General features: G+C 42.6%; 1 protein-coding gene across 1 annotated transcript; it reads left to right on the top strand.

Moving 5' to 3' along the window:
* Nucleotides 1-11,124: 11,124 nt before the first annotated feature.
* slc1a6 (solute carrier family 1 member 6) lies at nucleotides 11,125-18,753 on the top strand (the record flags this gene model as incomplete). Its single annotated transcript, XM_080537211.1, has 10 exons — nucleotides 11,125-11,395; nucleotides 12,243-12,380; nucleotides 13,204-13,411; nucleotides 14,304-14,346; nucleotides 14,475-14,603; nucleotides 15,074-15,258; nucleotides 15,657-15,890; nucleotides 16,436-16,630; nucleotides 17,537-17,671; nucleotides 18,555-18,753. Exons 1-10 carry the CDS (start codon nucleotides 11,167-11,169, stop codon nucleotides 18,751-18,753), a joined length of 1,695 nt encoding a protein of 564 aa, XP_080393337.1. The 5' UTR covers nucleotides 11,125-11,166.
* Between the last annotated feature and the right edge of the window lie 2,008 nt (nucleotides 18,754-20,761).

Below are 20,761 nucleotides of genomic sequence, written 5' to 3'. Positions count from 1 at the left end.
TTCAATATATATGGTCCCAGTGGGAATCGAACCCACGACCATTGACAGCGCCATGCTCTGCCGACTGAGCCAGAGGACCACAGTGCACTATGGGAAGTGGTGCCTGGGACAGACAACGCTAACTGCAGCTAAAGTCAATGTCTAAAGCATTTTGTCGTCCAAAAATATCACATGAGTGGTTGATCGATCGATCGTGTGAGGCTTCGCTAAAATCCCCCTTTGAGAAATAATTGATGAGGAAACTCTGTGTGTGTGTGTGTGTGTGTGTGTGTGTGTGTATGAGTGTTTGTGTGTGTGTGTATGAGTGTGTGTTTATGTGTGTTTATGTGTGTGTGTGTGTGTGTATGAGTGTGTGTATACAAGCTTTCACGTGAGTGTGTGTGTGGGTGCGCGCATGTGTGTGTGTGTGTGTGTGTGTGTGTCTGTGTGTGTATAGGCTATACAAGCTTTCTTATGAGTGTGTGTGTGTGTGTGTGTGTGTGTGTGTGTGTGTGTGTGTGTGTATGTGTGTGTGTGTATGTGTGTGTGTGTGTGTGTGTGTGTGTGTATGAGTGTGTGTGTGTGTATGAGTGTGTGTGTGTGTGTGTGTGTCTGAGTGTGTGTATACAATCTTTCACGTGAGTGTGTGTGTGTGTGGGTGCGCGCATGTGTGTGTGTGTGTATATACAAGCTTTCTTATGAGTGTGGGTGTGTGTGCGTGTGTGTGCGTGCGTGTATGTGCGCGAGCACACATGTGTGAGCCCGTTGACATTAAGACATGTTTCTGGTGGTCTCATGTCTTCCATGTTGGTTCTAATACAGAAGGAAGCATGCTCTAATGCTCCATTCCACTTGCTTACACATTCCCCCGAGCATCAGAAGGTGTTATGTTGAGTTTTGTAGTGATTGCATACAGATTTCAGCTAGAAAATCACAGTAACTCCCAACCAGAGCTCTGTTCACACCAATATAGTTTGATTGGGCCATATGGCTCATAACATTAGCACATTGCTTGTTGCTAGGTAACAGATGGATGGTTTCAGCTTAATGACAGGAGAGAGAATCACCACCCATCTCCAACTCAACTCCATCTCAAGAGATAATCATATGCAAAGATAGGCTATAGTACGTTTTCTACCATGAAACACATGCTAAACCATATAGTGTTGTTGTTTTTTTCCTTGGAGATTTCATTTCCAACATTCAGAAATGCAAATGTTTTTTTGTTTTTTGTTTTCTTTTAAATCTGGCATTTTCATTAAGATACAAGACTAAATCCAATAAAACATTTGAGTAAACCACACCACACATGTTGTGTTGTGTTCCAATAGCATACCATTAAGTGATGTATTGGTACATGCATTCCAATTGGTTTGCTGTTGTGGACATTGGAATCCACACTATATCCTCTGCTATTGACATGTTACTCTGTGCAGGAAAAGTGCATAATTACTTATCTAAATGTGGATCATACACTCCTCCCACGCACGCCATGGCAGGAGTAGTGGGTTTCCATAGTGATGCAATCTGCTCCCATCACTTTGGAAACAGATGGGAAGCATGAAAATGGACCACAGCTTCAAATTCTCTGTATTTTTTCCAGGAACAAATGCTCCTCATGTACTATAATTCCTTATAAGAAAACTGTAAAAGTACAGCAATGCATAAGGTGTAGCAGCAGGGGGACAAATGAAATGCTAGCCAGAAAGTATTGCCTTTTTTTTTTCAACACATTGTTTTCAGAATATTCATCTTAATATTAACATTAAACCGTACATACCTTGACAAAGGAAGATCAAAATATTGTTACATGCACAAAACTATCATCACAGATGTATTGTCCTCTCTGCAATTCCAACGGAAAATCCAAATTTCAAAAGAAAAAGTGTCTCCTGGCAAAGTACAGGAGCTCGAGCTCTCCTTCTAACAGGTTAGATCTTTAGCCTAAAGGGTTTATCGGTAGGCTAAGTACACTTTTACCCAAAGGAGATAATTCAATTGGGCCTAGGCTAACCATTTAGATCCTATAATACACAGTGAAAATCTAGCATTTTACAGGGTAATCCAACCTGACATGACAGCTACTTTCTAAATAAATTCTAATAAAACGTCTCTTTTAAATGCAGGTGGGCTATTATCTTTGTTAAAGCTTTAAAAGATATTTAAAATATTTAAAAAAAAGAATGAAATAATAAAAAATATTGTTTTAATTTAAAATATATTATTAACAGCCTACAGGCTGGGGGATTCCTTGTCCTAATTTCCTGGAGAGAACTTTGGTGATATTGCTGATGGGGAAGGCCAGATGTAGGTCATTATGGTTCATGTTTCAATAGGAGAACAGGAATTCAAGATTTCAGCAGAGAAATGAGAAATTAGAGAGAGATTACACACTCTTATTGCAAACGTAATGGAACAAAGTTACCAAAAAGGGCCGTAAATATCTATCTTGGCTGTCAAACATTGCATGGTATTTGGAGGATGTTATTGACATGGCGTCTTTTATTCAAAGGCATTCAGGGACTTCAAAAGCTACTGTCCTGATGCTTTTGGCAGCTATATCGTTCTGTCTCTGACTGTCACCTCAACATGTAGTAAGAGCCCATCTCAGAGATGACTTCACAGACCAAGAACTAAATACTTTCATAATGACAATATTCACATTTTTCTTAATTTCTCAATAGCCATGTGAGTACAGTATTGCATGACTTTACCTTTCACATTACACCTCAAATGTCCTACATTGCTTTTAACTTGACAGTTTGAATATTATAGAAATAGGCCTACTATAGTCAATGGCATGATGATGGAGAGCCATATGGACTTGTCTGAATCACTGTGGAAAGTTGTTGCACATCAATATCGAAATAAATAAAAGCTTGTATACACAGAGGGCCTACAACGATATGCGTGGGTGTTAGTGTGGGAAGTTCCGAGTTTAAGGTTACAAATATGTGTCCCTAGAGCCACAGAGAGGAGACCCGCAGCAAGTGCTGGGAGGCAGGTTGTCATGGTAATAGAGCAGTTTGTATGTATCTTTCACCCCTCTCTCTCTCTCTTTCTCTCTCTCTCTCTCTCTCTTTCTCTTTCTCTCCCTCTCTCTCTCTCTCACTCTCACTCATTCTCTCTAAGTTCCAATATTCCATTTAATTGTCTGATTAGAAAATATCTCAACATCACAAACACCATTATTGTCCAAACGAGGGCATTAGCCATTCATTGCATTGGGCATGCAATTATGATAACCATTAGACAGCAAATGATCTCTCTCTTGGCATTATTGCAGTATCATTAATGTTAGGTTTGAACGGGCAGCAGGTGTCTTTCTCTGTGCGCCTGAAGCATCCTTAACCTCTCCCCTCCCACGCAGAACCTCTTCTTCTCCATTCAGAGGCGTTTTTCTCCACGGCTGGAGGGGCTGGAAGGAGAGAAAAGAAGTGTTCATGTTAGTAAAGAGGAATTAACAGGAGAAGAAGTAGTGATATCCAAGGAGGAGGAGAGGTTGCATTTGTGGGGGGTTTTCTTCAACAGCCTCATGAGAGAGAGGAAAGCAAAGCAAGGCAAGCGGAGGAATTGATAAACCCCATGTGTGAAGCGTCTTGAGAGAAGGTATGACAATTCATCATTAATGTTTTGTTTTTTCCCCCTTGGTTTGAATTGACATTGTAGCCTATATTTCCCAAATTCGTTTCCCTCTTGGAGACATTGTATTTTCTGACTTCACTATCACCTCTCTTTTTATTATTGTTTTTGTTTGTTTATTATGCAATGTTGAAGTTTGTTTGGTTATTCACAGAGGAGTGAAAGACCACCACTTGAAGACCCTCTGCTACATTACTCTGACCAGAGAGGAGCTCATGACTGCATCTTAATCCCCGGAGGAGAGAAGCAGCATCAGAAACAGGGTATCTTTTCCACTTTATTATACCTCTTAACTTTATGAAATATCAAATGGGAGAAAAATATCGTTATACTTTTTAACCTTTATCATAAAAGGATAACAACGACCGTGACATTAAATATCTGAATGATTGTGCTGGTTTATTGTTTATTGTCTGTCGATTGAAAAGTCAAGTTTGTAAACAAAATACAATAATCCTTTTTAAATTTTATTTCAGTAAGTGGTCCTAAGTAGGCAGAGAGAGGCAGGAGGAGGGGAAGGGATGTGGATAGTTGGTGGACAGCAGTGGCGTAAAGTAACGAAGTATTAGGCTACTATTTCGGTATCTGTACTTTACTTGAGTATTTATATATCTGGTGACTTTTAGTTTTACTCCAAGAAAATGTGTAGGCTACTTTTACTCTGCATGAAATCCGTCCAATCAGATCAGGACAGTGGCGGAGACTCAGGACAGTAACCCCCCCGGGGTTAAGGGGGTTTGGTGGGGGTGGTTGTGAGACTACCTGCTTGTGGATAGCACAGCGCTTTGTAGTGTGTGTGTGTGTGTGTGTGTGTGTGTGTGTGTGTGTGCCTATCTTTGGTCGCACAGGAGATCAAAAGCGATCCAAGTCATTTTAAACAACAGTATGTATCCCGATCCCCCTCCCTGCCCGAGTGACATTACAGCCATACAGAACTATTACGATACAAAGTGTCAAAACAACCGGTCAGGTGACGACCTCCCACCACCGCCTTGGCATGGGGAGGTGACGTCACCCAATCCACCTTTCCTCCCTGACACCTCACACTTCACCGCCCAGGAGGTGGAGTGTGTTTTGCACAGCCTTCCCAACAACAAGGCCAGTGGCTCAGATGGGGTGACATACGAGGCACTGAAATCCACACAGTCTTGTCAGACATTAACAACTGTTTTTAATGTCTGTTTGGAGAATAAGCGAGTTCCAGATTCATGGAAAGGAGCACTGATACATCGCATCCCAAAGAAAGGCAATATCCCTGAAGATCCAACAACATGGAGGGACATCTCTCTTCTCCCTACCATCTATAAGGTGTTCATGAAGTGCATACTGGCCCGAGTCCTGCCCTGGTTGGAGGATGCTAACATCTTGTCCACCAAACAGAAGGCTTACATCAGCAGGATGGGTATGGATGAGCATGTGTTCTGCCTTAAGACAGGGATAGATGACTTTAAACATCAGTCATGTAAACTCTTTACAGTCTTTCTTGATTTTAGAGATGCTTTTGGGACATTAGCTCACAATATAATGATTAGATCACTGGAAGAGATACAGCTACCCCAGCTATTCATTGACATTGTGAGAGATGTGTACCGAAGCTCCACCATCCAAGTAATCTGTGGGAAGCAGCTCACTCGCCCAACACCACTTCAGACAGGCATTAAAACTGGCTGTCCTTGGAGCGCGGTTAATTTCGTAATTGCCATCAACCAGTGGATTAAGTGGCTGTGTCAGTGTGCCCCTGAGGGTGTCATCTCCCCCAACCCAGTGCAGGGCTACGCAGATGATGTTGTCCTGGCCTCCAGGGAAGAGAGCGTCATCAAGAACATGCTCTGCAGGACGGATCGTTTTCTGGAATGGTCTGGCCTGGAGGTCAAGGCCAGCAAATGTGCTGTCCTGTATGAGAGGCGGAGTGGGGGGAACAGGTGGTACCACTCAAAAACAGACACACCCCCTGTGTTCTCTTTAGCAACACAGCCCATTCATGTAAATTCTCTCCATGAGACATACCCATATCTTGGACATAAAATTAACATCGCAGGAGAGTGGAAGGAGCAAGTCAATAACATCCTGACTGAGTTCACTTCCAGGCTGGACTTGATAGACAGTTGTCCTCTGCCACTAACTATGAAGTTAGAAGCCATCAGGCAGGTGGCCCTGTCCAAAGTTCAGCACCTCTTCTCCAATGTCCACATCCCCCAGAAAGTGCTGTGTGAAATGAACAACAAGACTGTGAGCGTAGTGCGCAGGTGGCTTGGACTCAATTCACACAGCACCCGTGACATCATCTTTCATCCCCAATGGGAGGGAGGGCTAGGGGTCCCCAATGTAGAATGGATCTACACCAGCATGAGAATTTCCCATCTTCTCAGGATGCTTAACAACGACGACAAGGACGTCAGGGAGCTGGCCCGCTCCTCCATGTTCCTGGACCTGAGGAGAAGGAAGGTCCCAGTTGCCAGGGGGGCGGAGCCCCACTTCCTTGGGTTCAAGAGGAAACCCAGCGGAAAATTGGACACTCATTCCGCTGGTTTTGGAGTCTGGTCTGATTGGCCAGACCTGAATGACCTCTGTGTCCGAGCCGGGGTGTCCCTGGAGTGGGTGCGGTCTGACTCTGAGACTGTTCGGGTCTCAGAGAACTGTATATCTGACCCTCTCACACAGGTCAGGGCAACAGCCTCCTTTGCTGGACAGAGCCACCAGCTAACATCTAGAGGGGCCAGACGGACTCTCATGGACCTTCATCAACATCAACAACAACAACACTGGACTGGTCTGAAACTCCAGGGAAAACTGGCATGTCTTCCCACAGCTGATCACTCTGTTTCCCATTCTTTTCTAAAAAACACTGCACTCGATGAGGACATTGTCATATTCACAACCAAGGCCAGATTACAAGTCCTTCCTACCAGACTCAACCTCTCTATTTGGTTTCCCTCCACTCAGGTTCCTCATTGCTTGCACCACACCACAGAACAGGTTACAGAAACACTTTCACATATCTTGAATGGCTGTTATGTTTACAAAGGAATGTATATAGCACGTCATGACAGAATTGTGAGCCTAATAGTAAAGGACATATCACTCCACTTCCCAGTTACAGTGAAAATGTATACACATGCTTGTGTCAATGCATCCATGTTCAATTTCTGTAATGACCAATGTCACTTTTCACAGTTGTCTGCTAACACACCAGATGTTGTTGTTGTTAATGAAGAGTCCAGAGAGGTGTCTGTATTAGAGGTAGCGTGCACCTTTGATATAAGCCTAGAGGAAGCCTTCATGACTAAGGTCATGAAATACCAGCAGCTTGTAGACACCATCTCAGAGCTAGGCTATAGGTGTACGCTATTAGTCTTTATATTTGGCAGTCTTGGACATGTGCACAGACTGGTTGTCAGAGGACTACGTCTACTGGGAATGTCCAAGCGAGAAGCAAAAAGGCTCAGCAAGTATTGCTCTGTCTCTGCGATTATTGGCAGCCGCCAAGTATGGCGGAGACGGTGTTACTTGTACCCGTGAGTCTTGTCCTGTTGTATGTGAAAGACATTGTCCATGTCTGTTTGTGAATGCATCCCATCTGTGCCTTCAGTATTTGTGTCCTTGTATACTTGTTTCTATGTGGACAGAAATAAATGATTAAAATGTGTGTGTTTGTGTGTGTTTGCATGTATGTGTGGGTCTGTTTGTGTGTGTGTGTGTGTGTGTGTTAGCATGTATGTGTGTGTGTGTGTGTGTGTGTGTGTGCGTGTGTGTGTGTGTGTGTGTGTGTGTGTGTGCGCGTGCGTGCGTGTGTGTGTGTGTGTGTGTGTGTGTGTTTGCATGTATGTGTGGGTCTGTGTGTGTGGTGTGTGTGTGTGTGTGTGTGTGTGCGTGCGTGCGTGTGTGTGTGTGTGTGTGTGTGTGTTTGCATGTGTGTGTGTGTGTGTGTGTGTGTGTGTGTGTGTGTGTGTGTGGAGAGTGGGGAGGGGGGGACAACGAGGACTAGGGATGTGAAGGTCATTGCTGACCGGTTCCAGAGTGTTTCATGTCTGTCTGCGTATGAGGTCAGCACAGTGTCGCCTACAGCCACTAACACCCCGAGGCTCTGGACAGTAAGACCACTTCTGGTACTGTATAGGATTCTATCTAGGATTGGACTGTTTACAAGAGACCATGAATGGTGAGTATGTATGCTAACGCTAACAGAGTGACGTGCTGTCAGTCAGCTTGTGATGATAGACCATTGGAGATTTATTTGTATGCATAATAACCCAGCTGCTTTGTCAGTTTAACTCATTGCATGTGACTTTTTTTTTTTAAGTGACAATCTGCCACCATGTTGTGTTGTTTGTGAGTTTCTGAGGTATTTTACATGTTTAGAATGACTCACTGATCAACCAGTTGAGTCTGGTTCCTCTCAACGTTTCTTCCTCCAAGGGAGTTTTTCCTTCCTTGCCACAGTGCCCAATGTTTTTCTTGTTGTTGACTTACTTTTTATGGGTCTATGATTTGGTGTTGTTAGTTCATAATATTCACATTATATTTATTGTTTATATTGTTTAGTACTGTTCTTGTAAAGCACTTTGAGACAATTGTCTTTGTAAAAAGCACTATACAAACCAATGTGATGTGGTGGTGTTTTAAGTGTAGCACCAAACCAGAGAACTCACCCTCCCTGCATATATTAGCATGACAGTTTGAAGAGGCTTTCTCGTTAGCTGTGAAATACCATCTCCCTAACGAGATGGGGCCATTTTAGAAAAGGAACTATAATTCTGCTAGACTCTGGTTGCAGCTTTGTTGCCACAATTGTAGTAGTCAGCAAGAAATTGTGACGTTAGAATTATAAGGTTCTATCTCCATTTTTGGTTAAAATTGAGTTTTTTTTGCATAATCTGATCCATTAGGTGTTTATTAATGCCTGTATTTGTTAAATGTTGATTTTTTTGGGGGGTTAGCAATTAATAAAATGCAAAGGTTCCATCTCACAAAACATAACGGAATGTAAAAACTTTGACGCTCAATATCTCTGAACTACCCTAAACGGAGATAGAACCTTATCATTCTAAACGGAGATAGAACCTTATCATTCTAAACGGAGATAGAACCTTATCATTCTAAACGGAGATAGAACCTTCTCATTCTAAACGGAGATAGAACCTTATCATTCTAAGCTCACGAAATGTCTTCAGCAGATAAGTGTCAAGTATGACATATACCTCAAGTACATAATGCTATAAGTCTTCACCTATACAAGACATTATAAAAGTCTGTCCATATACTGTTTGATAAGCCATTTCATTAAAGCCACTAAGCTAAGCTAACAGATACAGCAGCTGCAGTGACATAGCTACAGCTGAGCCCTGTGAGGAGGCCATATCCAGGAGTCCCAGCTGTTGTTCAGCACCCGCCGATGAGGCGCTCATGCAGCTTTAATACCTCTCCGCTGGGTGTCTGGGACAGAGGTGGCACTGCCACACTACAGTTAGGAGTAGTGTTCCTAATAAAGTGTTCAGTGAGTGTATATTATGCCATTTAGCTGACACTTTTATCCAAAGTGACTTACATTGCAGTGAGTGCATACATTTTTCAATATATATATATATGGTCCCAGCGGGAATCGAACCCACAACCATTGATAGCACCATGCTCTGCCAACTGAGCCAGAGGACCACAGTGTACTATGAGAAGTGGTGCCTGGGATAGACAACGCTGACTGCAGTTAAAGTCAATGCTACACTGCTACACTACAGACCTGGGCCTCACCTCTAAATTGAAATCCTAGCAATACTGTACCTGTCTGCCTGCCTGCCTGGCTGTCAGCCAGCGTGGGTGGAGAGCCAGAGCATGTTAACCTGTAGGAACCCTTCCCCTAGATGAAAGGGTTGAATAGTAGCATATTGTGGATGGCTTGCCTGGTTCACATTGGTTGGTTACAGCACAGTACAGCCCTGGGACCAGTCTTGTAGATTGATAGCTCAGCCAAAAGGGGATTTGAATATCACAATGATTATTTGTATCGACCCCGGCTGCCAATGTGGTTGCTGAATGACTATCCAATGTATAGGAATTGTCAGTTCAGCAATCATGCCACTGTGCATCTATCTGAAGGAAAGGTAATGACTGTAGTAAATATGTAATAAGTAAATTCCCATTAGTCGTACAAAAGAAGAGATTTGGTGAGGCTGCATTCTCATTTTATGCACCCAGATTGTGGAATGCACTGCCAGTTTACATTAGGGATGCAACCTCAGCAAATATGTTCAAGTCAAGACTAAAAACCCATCTTTTTAATATTGCCTTTAAATGAATAAATATGATTAAATTAATAAATAATTAAATTATGATTATATAATGATTGGAGCACTTTGAGCTGCAACGTTTGCAGCAATACAAATAAAAAGTTATTATTATATATATTATTATTAGTCAGTTGTACAGTACAGATCTGGTCGCTCTCATTCTCACGAACACATGCATTATAATGCTAGTCTAAGCTGGCACATTGAAGCAGGCAGCACAGTAGTGATTTGCAGCATGTAATGAACCGAACCATCCAATTATTCTCAAGTGGAAATCCATTAGAATAAGAACAGCATGGTAAAAGTGGAAAAATGATTTAAACCCCCTATTTATGCACACAATGCCCACGCCCATTAACCATACTGTATAGGCGGCAGTGAATACATTAGGTCTCGTTCACAACAGTTGTATGGGGCTTTTTGCCTCATTGTACATTTTTGTATCAGACATTTCCTCTTGAACTATAATCAGAGTCAATCGTACTGTGCTGCTTTCAAACACTTGAGTCATCGAGTTGTAAGAATGTGGGCACTATTATTACCCGGTGGTGAGTGTACTATGTAGTACCTACACACAGTTGCATTTTTACATGACTATACCGACAGCAGCCTGAATGATCGAGCCACATCAGTTCAAAGGTCATTCAACAATAGTACTCTCTCCTCAACGGGGATTCCATTGTTAGTATGCACAGACAATACGGATCACAACAATGGACAATGGGAATCGATGGAGACCAAGACATGGAGTATGAGGTTAGTCCATAGGGGTGTGTGTGTGTGTGTCCAGTCAGTGTTTCTCCTTAGGGAAAACTCCTTCGGTATATAAAGGTGGTTCAGAGAGACATATCTCTGACATAACGGCATAACAGCACATTAGACGTACGGATAAGCAGGAGCAAGGTCATTGGTTACACGTAAAGTAGCGACTTAAGGGATTGTCTTTCGACACAGTTATTACGGTAAGATGTTGTGTGTGTGTGTGTGTGTGTGTGTGTGTGTGTAGTGTGTGTGTGTGTGTGTGTGTGGTGTGTGGGTGGTGTGTGTGTGTGAGAGTGTGTGTATATGTATGTGTGTGGGTGTATGTGTGTGTATATGTGTGTGTGTGAGTGGTGTGTGGGTGTGGAGTGTGGGAGTGTGTGGGTGGATGGGTAGGTTGGGGTTCAGAACATACTGTAGCCAGCAGAAGACTCATTTCTCTCTCCTCTCCTCTCCTCCAGTTTCTCCCGAAACCTGCCTGCTGGACCAGGTGTTGGAGCTGATTATGAATGAGAAGCCACCAGCCAACGCCACCAGCCTTTTCCTGAACGAGGACTCAGACAAGCCCCCCAACGTCCCCGAACGAGGCCCCCTGTGGCGCCGGCTACGCAGGGCCATGGAGAAGAGAGCGACCAGCGTGAAGGACAGGATGAGCAGCGTCACCAGGGAGAGCGTGAAGGCGTTCTTACGCCGGAACCTCTTCGTGCTCTTCACCATCGCAGCGGTGGCTCTGGGTGAGTAAAGAGGAGAGGAGAGGAGAGGAGAGGAGAGGAGAGGAGAGGAGAGGAGAGGAGACTTCCTCATATTGGCTCATGGAGAGTTTGTAATTTTGCACGTATTGTGTATTCGGTTGTTAAGTCTGACGTCACGCGTGACGTTTAGCAATTTCCAGGTCCAAATAAAAGATTCCCAGCACCAGAGTACCAGTGTACTAAAGCGGTAGAATGACAGTTCAATCGTTTGTTAGACTGGGATCTATTCATACAACAAGGGACACAGCACTTTCCTGTTTTTCCCATATTGTCAGCGTCTTTGAGCCTCGGAAAAGCGCTATACAAATATAATGAGTTATTATTATTACTGCGGCATTTCGAAGAGAGCCCCTCAGCCAACGTTGGACCCGGAAACACGTCACGACTTAACAACCGCATTGAGTGTACGCTAAATAACTAGACATAAATTATATATTTTTAAAATGTAACTCGTAAACATGCTCTCTTCTTTTGCTTATGTTATCATGACGGAAATACCGTAGATTTGGATATACTGTATTAGAGCAGGTTATTCCTTCTTTCTGATACAAGTACAGTAACTATCAACAGCCGTTAGTTGGGTCAGCTACAGTGTACAGCTACAGTCTTGTCTGTCTGTCTGTCTGTCTGTCAGTCATTTACATTTACATTTTTGGCATTTAACAGACACCTTATTCCAAAGCGACTTACAATCGATACATTTGACTAAGCAAGTGAATCATCAATCCACCAGTCGTTGCAGGAAGAGTAATCTAGCTCAGGCCCGGGGCCATTGGCAGTCTCAGTGATAGAAGGAAAACGATTTTTGTCTGTCTGTCTGTCTGTCCAGGTGTGATGTTGGGCTTTGCCCTGCGGTCCCAGAACTTGACCCTGAGGGAGATCAAGTACTTCTCCTTCCCTGGAGAGCTGCTGATGAGGATGCTGCAGATGCTGGTGCTGCCTCTCATAGTCTCCAGTCTCGTCACAGGTACCGTCATTACCTCACTGTCACTGTCACTGTCATTAAGTCACTGTCACTAAGTCACTGTCACTAAGCCACTGTCACTACATCACTGTCACTGTCACTAAGTCACTGTCACTGTCACTAAGTCACTGTCATTAAGTCACTGTCACTAAGTCACTGTCATTACGTCACTGTCACTAAGTCACTGTCATTGAGTCACTGTCACTAAGTCACTGTCATTAAGTCACTGTCATTAAGTCACTGTCATTAAGTCACTGTCATTAAGTCACTGTCACTGTCATTAAGTCACTGTCACTGTCATTGAGTTATTGGTATTGAATAGAATGTTCTATCTAGGAGGTCATCTAATTATTTTCTGGAGGGTGTGCAGGCTTTTATTCTAGCCCAGAACTAACATAGTACCTAAATTCAACTAATCAAGGACCGAATTGATTGGATTGAATCATGGATTGAATCAGCTGTTAGTGGGATGGGACGCAAACCTGCAGACTCTGAAGAGTACTGAATTTTTACATTTAACATTTTTGGCATTTAGCAGACGCCTTATTCCAAAGCGACTTACAATCAATACATTCGGCTAAGCAAGTGAATCATCAATCCACCAGTCGTAGCAGGAAGAGTAATCCAGCTCAGGCCCGGGGCCATTGATAGAAGGAAAAAACCTTCTCCTATCACCTTCTTCTAAACCTAGGTTTTGTTGTTGTTGTTGTTGTTGTTGTTTTTACTTGTTTTTTTTAAATATATACTGGTGTATAATATAGAAATAATCATGCATGATTGCTCTTGATTGATATCAGAAATATAACATGATCTATTCTCTCTGCAGGTATTTCTTCTCTGGACAGCAAAGCCTCAGGTAAGATGGGCATGCGGGCGGTGGTCTACTACATGGTGACCACCATCATTGCGGTCTTCATCGGCATCGTCATGGTGATGATCATCAAGCCGGGGAAGGGCAGGAGGGACACTCCTGTGACCTCCAGCGGCACCATAGAGCCAGTACAAGCAGCCGACGCCTTCCTGGACCTCATCAGGTGGGCAGGGATGACCCCTCTATCTCTCTCTCTCTGTCTCTCTCTGTCTCTCTCTCTGTGAGCTGCAACGTTTGCAGGAAAAGCGCTATACAAATAAAGTTATTATTATTATTATATCTCTCTCTCTCTCTCTCTCTCTGTCTCTCTCTCTCTCTATCTCTCTCTGTCTCTCTCTCTGTCTCTCTCTGTCTCTCTCTCTCTCTCTCTCTCTCTCTGTCTCTCTCTCTGTCTCTCTCTCTCTTTATCTCTCTCTCAATTCAATTTCAATTTCAAAGGGCTTTATTGGCATGGGAAACATACATTTACATTGCCAAAGCATGTGAAGTGTGAAGATAAAAAACAAAAACAAAAAGAATGTAATGTACATACTAGAATAAATAAATCTCTCTCTCTCTCTCACCCTCTCTCTCTCTGTCTCTCTCTGTCTCTCTGTCTCTCTCTCTGTCTCTGTCTCTGTCTCTGTCTCTCTCTGTCTCTCTATCTCTATCTCTCTCTCTCTGTCTCTCTGTCTCTCTCTCTCTCTGTCTCTCTGTCTCTCTCTCTGTCTCTCTCTCTATCTATCTCTCTCTCACTCTCTCTCTCTCTCTGTCTCTCTGCTCTATCTCTCTCTCTCTTTCTCTCTCTCTCTCTGTCTCTCTCTCTGTCTCTCTATCTCTCTCTCTCTCTCTCTCTCTCTCTCTCTCTCTCACACACACACACACACACACACACACACACACACACACACACACACACAAACACCCAAACCACAGTCAGTGTCTATAGGGCAATGTCACCCTACACCTTACAGATGGATTCAGATCATGTATTGGCCTTTCTGTAGTATGAAGTACAGTAGCAAGACAAAGCTACAAAGCTTCCATGTTTGTTTTTCTTTTCTTTTATCTTTCAGAAACATGTTCCCTCCTAACCTGGTAGAAGCCTGTTTCAAGCAGGTAAGGAAATCCACTCGCTCTCTCTCAATAACTACAGTATGAAAGTTACATCTATGTGTTCCTTCTTTAAGGACTGATACTTGCAACATCATTTCACAATATAAGTGATTCAACACTGTGTCTCCCAGTACAAGACAGTGTACAAGAAGACCATCCACACCAGGAACGTGACCATCGCGCTCAACATGACAGACTCCCTCAACTCTACAGAGGCTGGCCTTGCTGGGAACGTGACCAAGGTGCTGCAGACCATACAGGTGTGTGTTACTATAGATACTATGCTTTAGAAATGTGTAAGAGATCATGTACCATTGAGATCATGTATGAACTGCACTTATATATTGCCTTTTTTGCTGCTCCAAAGCGCTTTACAACGGCCTCTCATTCACCCATTCACACACCCATTCACACACCAATGGCGGCAAGCTGCCATGCAAGGCGCCGGCCCGCTCACTGGGAGCAATTCTGGGGTTCAGTGTCTTGCCCAAGGACACCTCGACATGTGGCCAGCCGGGGCTCGAACCGCCGACCTGCCAACCTTGTGATCATTAGGCGGCGACTCTACCTCCTGCACCACAGCCGCCCCACTATGTACCATAGTGATCATGTATACCATAGATAGCTGTATCTGTATCTGTATTGTACTGTTGTATGTATTAAACTGTCTAATCTGAATGCAACACTAAAATGGTTCTACTCTGTTACATCCTGTCCTCTCCTCATCCAGGAGACGGTGGAGGAGGTGATCCCCATGTCAGGCTTCTCTAACGGGGTGAACGCCCTGGGCCTGGTGGTCTTCTCCATGTGCTTCGGCCTGGTCATGGGGAACATGAAGCAGCAGGGACAGGCCCTCAGGGACTTCTTCGACTGCCTCAACGAGGCCATCATGAGGCTGGTCGCCATCATCATCTGGTCAGTCAGTGGCAGTCTCTGTCTCTCTGTCTCTCTCTATCTTGTCTTGATCCAGTATATATGTTCAAATGTACTAATCCTATGCCACTAAGAAATATATATTATACTAAGCTCTCTCTCTGTCTCTCCGTCTCTCTCTTTCTCTCTCTCTGTGTGTGTGTGTGTCTCTCTCTCTCTCCTTCCCTCCCTCTCTCTCTGTCTCTCTGTCTCTCTCTCTCTCTCTCTGTTTGTGTCTCTCTCTCTCCTTCCCTCCCTCTCTCTCTGTCTCTCTGTCTCTGTGTGTGTGTGTGTGTGTGTCTCTCTCTCTCCTTCCCTCCCTCTCTCTCTGTCTCTCTGTCTCTCTCTCTCTCTGTGTGTGTGTCTCTCTCTCTCCTTCCTTCCCTCCCTCCCTCTCTCAGGTATGCTCCTGTAGGCATCCTCTTCCTGATAGCTGGTAAGATCGTGGAGATGAAGGACCTGGCTCAGGTCGGAGGTCAGCTTGGGATGTACACTGTGACTGTGATCGTAGGTCTCCTCATCCACGGCATGGTCGTCCTGCCTCTTCTCTACTTCCTGGTTGCCAGGAAGAACCCTTTCACCTTCATCGCTGGGCTGCTGCAGGCTCTCATCACGGCCCTGGGAACGTCCTCCAGGTAAGACTCGCATTTAGCTCAGCGAGCTAACGTAGGGTTACCAGGAAGAACACATTTACCTTCATCACTGGGTTGCTGCAGGTAAGTAAGTAAGTAAAGTCTTAGTCTTTGGTGTTTAGATGAAGATGCACACCAGTTCTAGTTACACCAAGTCACCTCCATTTCTCTTAGTTCCAGTCCAGTTCCAGTTGATGAAAACTGAAAACATTCCAGTGCAGTCTCAGTCCACAAAAACCCCAAAACATTTGAGTCTAGCCGTAGTCAGCGACGAAAACTCAGCGACTAAAATGTTTTGGAGTTTTTGTGGACTGAGACTGCACTGGAATGTTTTCATCAACTGGAACTGGACTGGAACTAAAAACATTTGAGGTGACTTGGTGTGACTAGAACTGGTGTGCATCTTCATCTAAACACCAAAGACTAAGTGACTAAAAAGCCTGACAAAATTAACACTGGTCAGGTTACAGTTTGCTAGAAAGTACCTAACAAGCCTGCAGATATCTGGAGAACGTGTTGTGATGTGACTATGCCCTCTCTCCACCCAGCTCTGCCACCCTGCCCATCACCTTCCGCTGCCTGGAGGAGAATAACCACGTGGACAAGCGGGTGACGCGCTTCGTCCTGCCCGTGGGCGCCACCATCAACATGGACGGCACGGCCCTCTACGAGGCTGTGGCGGCCATCTTTATCGCCCAGGTCAACAACATGGACCTCAACTTCGGGCAGATCCTCACCATCAGGTAGTCTACGTACACGGAACTCTTCAGACTTAGTCATGTGTAGACATTTCGTGACGTTAGAATTATAAGGTTCTATCTCAATTTTTGGTCAAACTTTAGTTTTTTTACATAACCTGATCCATTAGGTGTTTATTAATGCCTGTGTGGTGTTATTTTAAAAAATTGTGACATTTTTTAGTTAGTAATTAATAAAATACAAAGGTTCCATCTCACAAAACATAATGGAATGTAAAACCTTTGACGCTCAATATCTCTGAACTACCCTAAACAGAGATACCGGGAACAAGTCGGCAGCCAATCAAACGTCGAACTTTTATTCTGGAGATTTTAAATAAATGTCAACGTTGTTGAAAATCAATGGCATTGTTCGCTAGTCAATGGGGATTACTCACCGAATCCGTTGCATTGCAATATTTCGGCTTGACTAGCGAGTGTGACGTTGATTTTCAACGACGTTGACATTTATTTGATTTATACAATTCGACAATTTGATTGGTTCTCGGTTTCACCAGCTGTCGTCACATATTGCTATCCATGAGCAGGAACCTTAAATCTAAAAGTAATTCCATCTCCAGTTTATACAAAGATAAAGCCACGAAGAGGCCTATTACTGTAGTTAATGTTATTCCTCTATGACTTTGAGGTGAGTAAAATAACAGAGAGAGGGGAGGAGTGAGTCATTTTATTGTCAATTTTGCAGAAAGCCTTTTTTTCTATTGAATTGAATGCCTTGGGATGATAAGTCTTACAGTGAAAGCATTGATTTATATACTCCTTTGTATCTGTATTCTGTATACAGTGTTAATCCACCACTGTGACTCCCTAATACATGCATGTGTTTATTCTCTCTGTTATTAAATGATGTCACTGTCACCTCCTCCTCCTCCTCCCTCTCCTCTTCTACAGTATCACGGCAACAGCTGCCAGCATCGGAGCAGCAGGTATCCCTCAGGCGGGTCTGGTTACCATGGTGATCGTATTGACATCGGTGGGCCTGCCCACGGACGACATAACACTGATCATCGCAGTGGATTGGTTCCTGTAAGTCTGCCTAAATGTCATAGTGAAGCAGGCCGAGAGCCCTGCTAGAGCTGAACAGAGCCGGACCGCCTGCAAAGGTTATTGATGCATAATCCAGATAGATTGGTGGGATTTATGAAGTCTGTTTATAACTGCTTATCATGCTTACTGCTTACCATAATATAATGGTATATATTATATATATTATACTATATCTATATGATATATGATATACCTATATATATATTATAATATATAATATTATATATATTAATATATATAATATATTAATATATATATTATATTATATACATAATATAACATAATATAATATAATACCATAATAACTGCTTACCATAATATAATGATTGGAGCACTTTGAGCTGCAACGTTTGCAGAAAAAGTGCTATACAAATAAAAGTTATTATTATTATTATTATTATTATTATTATTATTACTGTAATAGGTTTGTAATGTGCATACAGTTGAATACCATATAATGTTTCATTAGCACAATGGTTCCCACCACAGAATTCCCACCTACTGTTAAAGACAGTAAACATACAACATGTTAGCTGTGCATTATCTGTGTAAGGTGTGTGGGTGCGTGTGCCTGTGTGTGTGCATTCTCGAGTGTGTGTGATCTGTCTTATGTGGTTGTGTCTATATGTTACAGTACATGTGGGAAAACTAGGGTTAGGGTTAGGTGCTAGGGTGCTAGGGTTACAGTAAGGTTAGGGTTAGGGTTAGGGTTAGACATGCCAGCATGTACTACCAAGTCACCCTAGCATCTAACCCTAACGCTAGTTTTCCCACATGTACCGTAACATATATACTGTAAAGTATTTCTATGTGTTCAGTACAGTATGTGTGTGCACCTATCCACCTGTTCCTCTTCCACCAGGGACCGCCTGCGCACCACCACCAACGTGCTGGGAGACTCGGTGGGCGCGGGCATCGTGGAGCACCTGTCCAAACAGGAGCTCCTGAGCCAGGACGCAGAGATGGGCAACTCTGTGATCGAGGAGAATGAGAAGCCCTACCAGCTCATCTGCCAGGAGAACGACTCTCTCAAACATCGCAACAGCGAGACAACCATGTGAGAGGGCAGAGAGAGACACAGAAGGGATTGTTTTTATAGACCTGGTCTGAAAACTCTGAAAAGGCTCTAGGCCTTATTCCCTTGAATGTTTGTAGATCTGAAGTCATTAGGATAGGTGTACCCAGCATGGCAGGAGATATCATTGCACTTTCTGGATTGGAAAGCTAGGTGGATCCATCATTACACCTATCAGGTCCCTTCAGATCTTCAAACACCAAAGAGTAGACAAGGGAGTTGTTTTCTACGGAGCCTCCCTGGGGTCACATGGTAGAAAAAAATATTTGATGTGTGAATCTGTTCCCTCGGTTTAGTAATTCGTTCCCTCGGTTTAGTAATTTGTTAGGGTTAGGGTTAGGGTTAGAATCCTTGCGATCTTTCTGGCTCGTAGGGCCTAACCCTAACCTAACGAATTACTAAACCGAGGGAACAGATTTACTAAACCAAGGGAACAGATTCACACATAAAATATTTTTTCTACCATGTGACCCCAGGGGGGCTCCGTAGTTTTCTGTCTGTCTCATGTAGAACATTCAACTGTTTTGGTGATGTCAGGCCTAATCTGGTATCTGAGAGGATTTAGCCATAATGGAATTCAACATTGTTGTAAACTAAGACCAGCACTTTTACAGTGGTGAAAAAAACATTTTCATGAACAGGACAAAAAAGCCTGTGAGTTAATGGAAAATCCATGTATATTTTCTGTACATTTTGCTGGTTTTAATTGCATGGCTTTATTTATTTTATTTAACAAAAAAGTTTAGTTTTCTTTTGATTTGACACATTTTTTGTGTGAATCTACCTCTGTCATTATCCAAGTATTTACATCAAGGTAACACATATTATTTAAGTTAATAGATATAAATTAAGTTTATGTTTATTTAAGTTTGCTTGCAGTTTGTCAATCGCATCGATGTGAATGTAAATAGACCTGTATGATTATATTTCACGGTTTTTATTTCTATTTTACTTATTGTTAGGTGGTTTGATGTTGATGGCATTGTTTTTCAAATGTTTTTTCAATCGATGCTTTAGAACAATTATTGCGTTTTAGGGTTATTAGTGATTTCTACATGAGCAGGTTTTGGTACTAGTGCCCTGCTGTTTCTTTTTCAACTTGTTACAAAAGGATGTGAAAGTATAATTATACAATATGCTTGCTTGGTCAGAAAATGAATGTCGATATCATTGGGGCCTTTGGTTATGTTTGCTGTATGTTGCACATTGCCTAGGGGAGGTGGACATATGAACGAGAGGATATTACCTACTGTATTTCGTGACGTATTTCGTGAATTATATGGTTCTATCTCCATTTTTGTCAAAATTTAGTTTTTTACATAATCTGATCCATTAGGTGTTTATTAATGTGGTGTTATTTTTAAAATGTTGACATTTTTGAGTTAGTAATTAATAAAATACAAAGGTTCCATCTCACAAAACATAATGGAATGTAAAAACTTTGACACTGAATATCTCTGAACTGCCCTAAACGGAGATAGAACCTTATAATACTAAGCTCACGATTTGTTTTTTCCCCCTAACGTTGCTGTGGTTTACATAATATTGATATTAAGACTGTTTGAATTTTCCCTTTTCTGCAGTGAGCTTGTGTTGTGTTGTGTTGTGTTTTTTTTTCATACTTTATGTTAGAATTCAACACACGAACATCTTCTGTTTATAATTTGGTGCTTGATAGAGAGCACAATAATCAATTTGAGTAACTTTATGTTCTTTCTGAAGGGATTTAATGTTTGTACATAATTGAAAGGCCTATACATATATTTGGATGTTAAATGGAAAAGGTTTTAGTGTAAGTAGTGCACAGTAAAGAAATGGTTTGCATTGTGGTTGAGAGCATATTGTTGTATCTTCTTTTTTCCGTTTTACTTAAACAGCTAATTTTTGTTTCTTATATTGGTTGTGAGATTGCTTTTTTGCATTGTCAGTATTTTGGTTGACGAATGACTTGCAACAAATAAATGTCTCAGGAATTGACAACCATTGTGTCATTG

The sequence above is a fragment of the Nansenia antarctica genome (assembly GCF_963989245.1).
Source record: "Nansenia antarctica genome assembly, chromosome: 7".
Lineage (NCBI taxonomy): Eukaryota > Metazoa > Chordata > Actinopteri > Argentiniformes > Microstomatidae > Nansenia > Nansenia antarctica.
The sequence above is the reverse complement of the archived record's forward strand: the minus strand, read 5'-3'. Positions and strand labels throughout refer to the sequence as shown.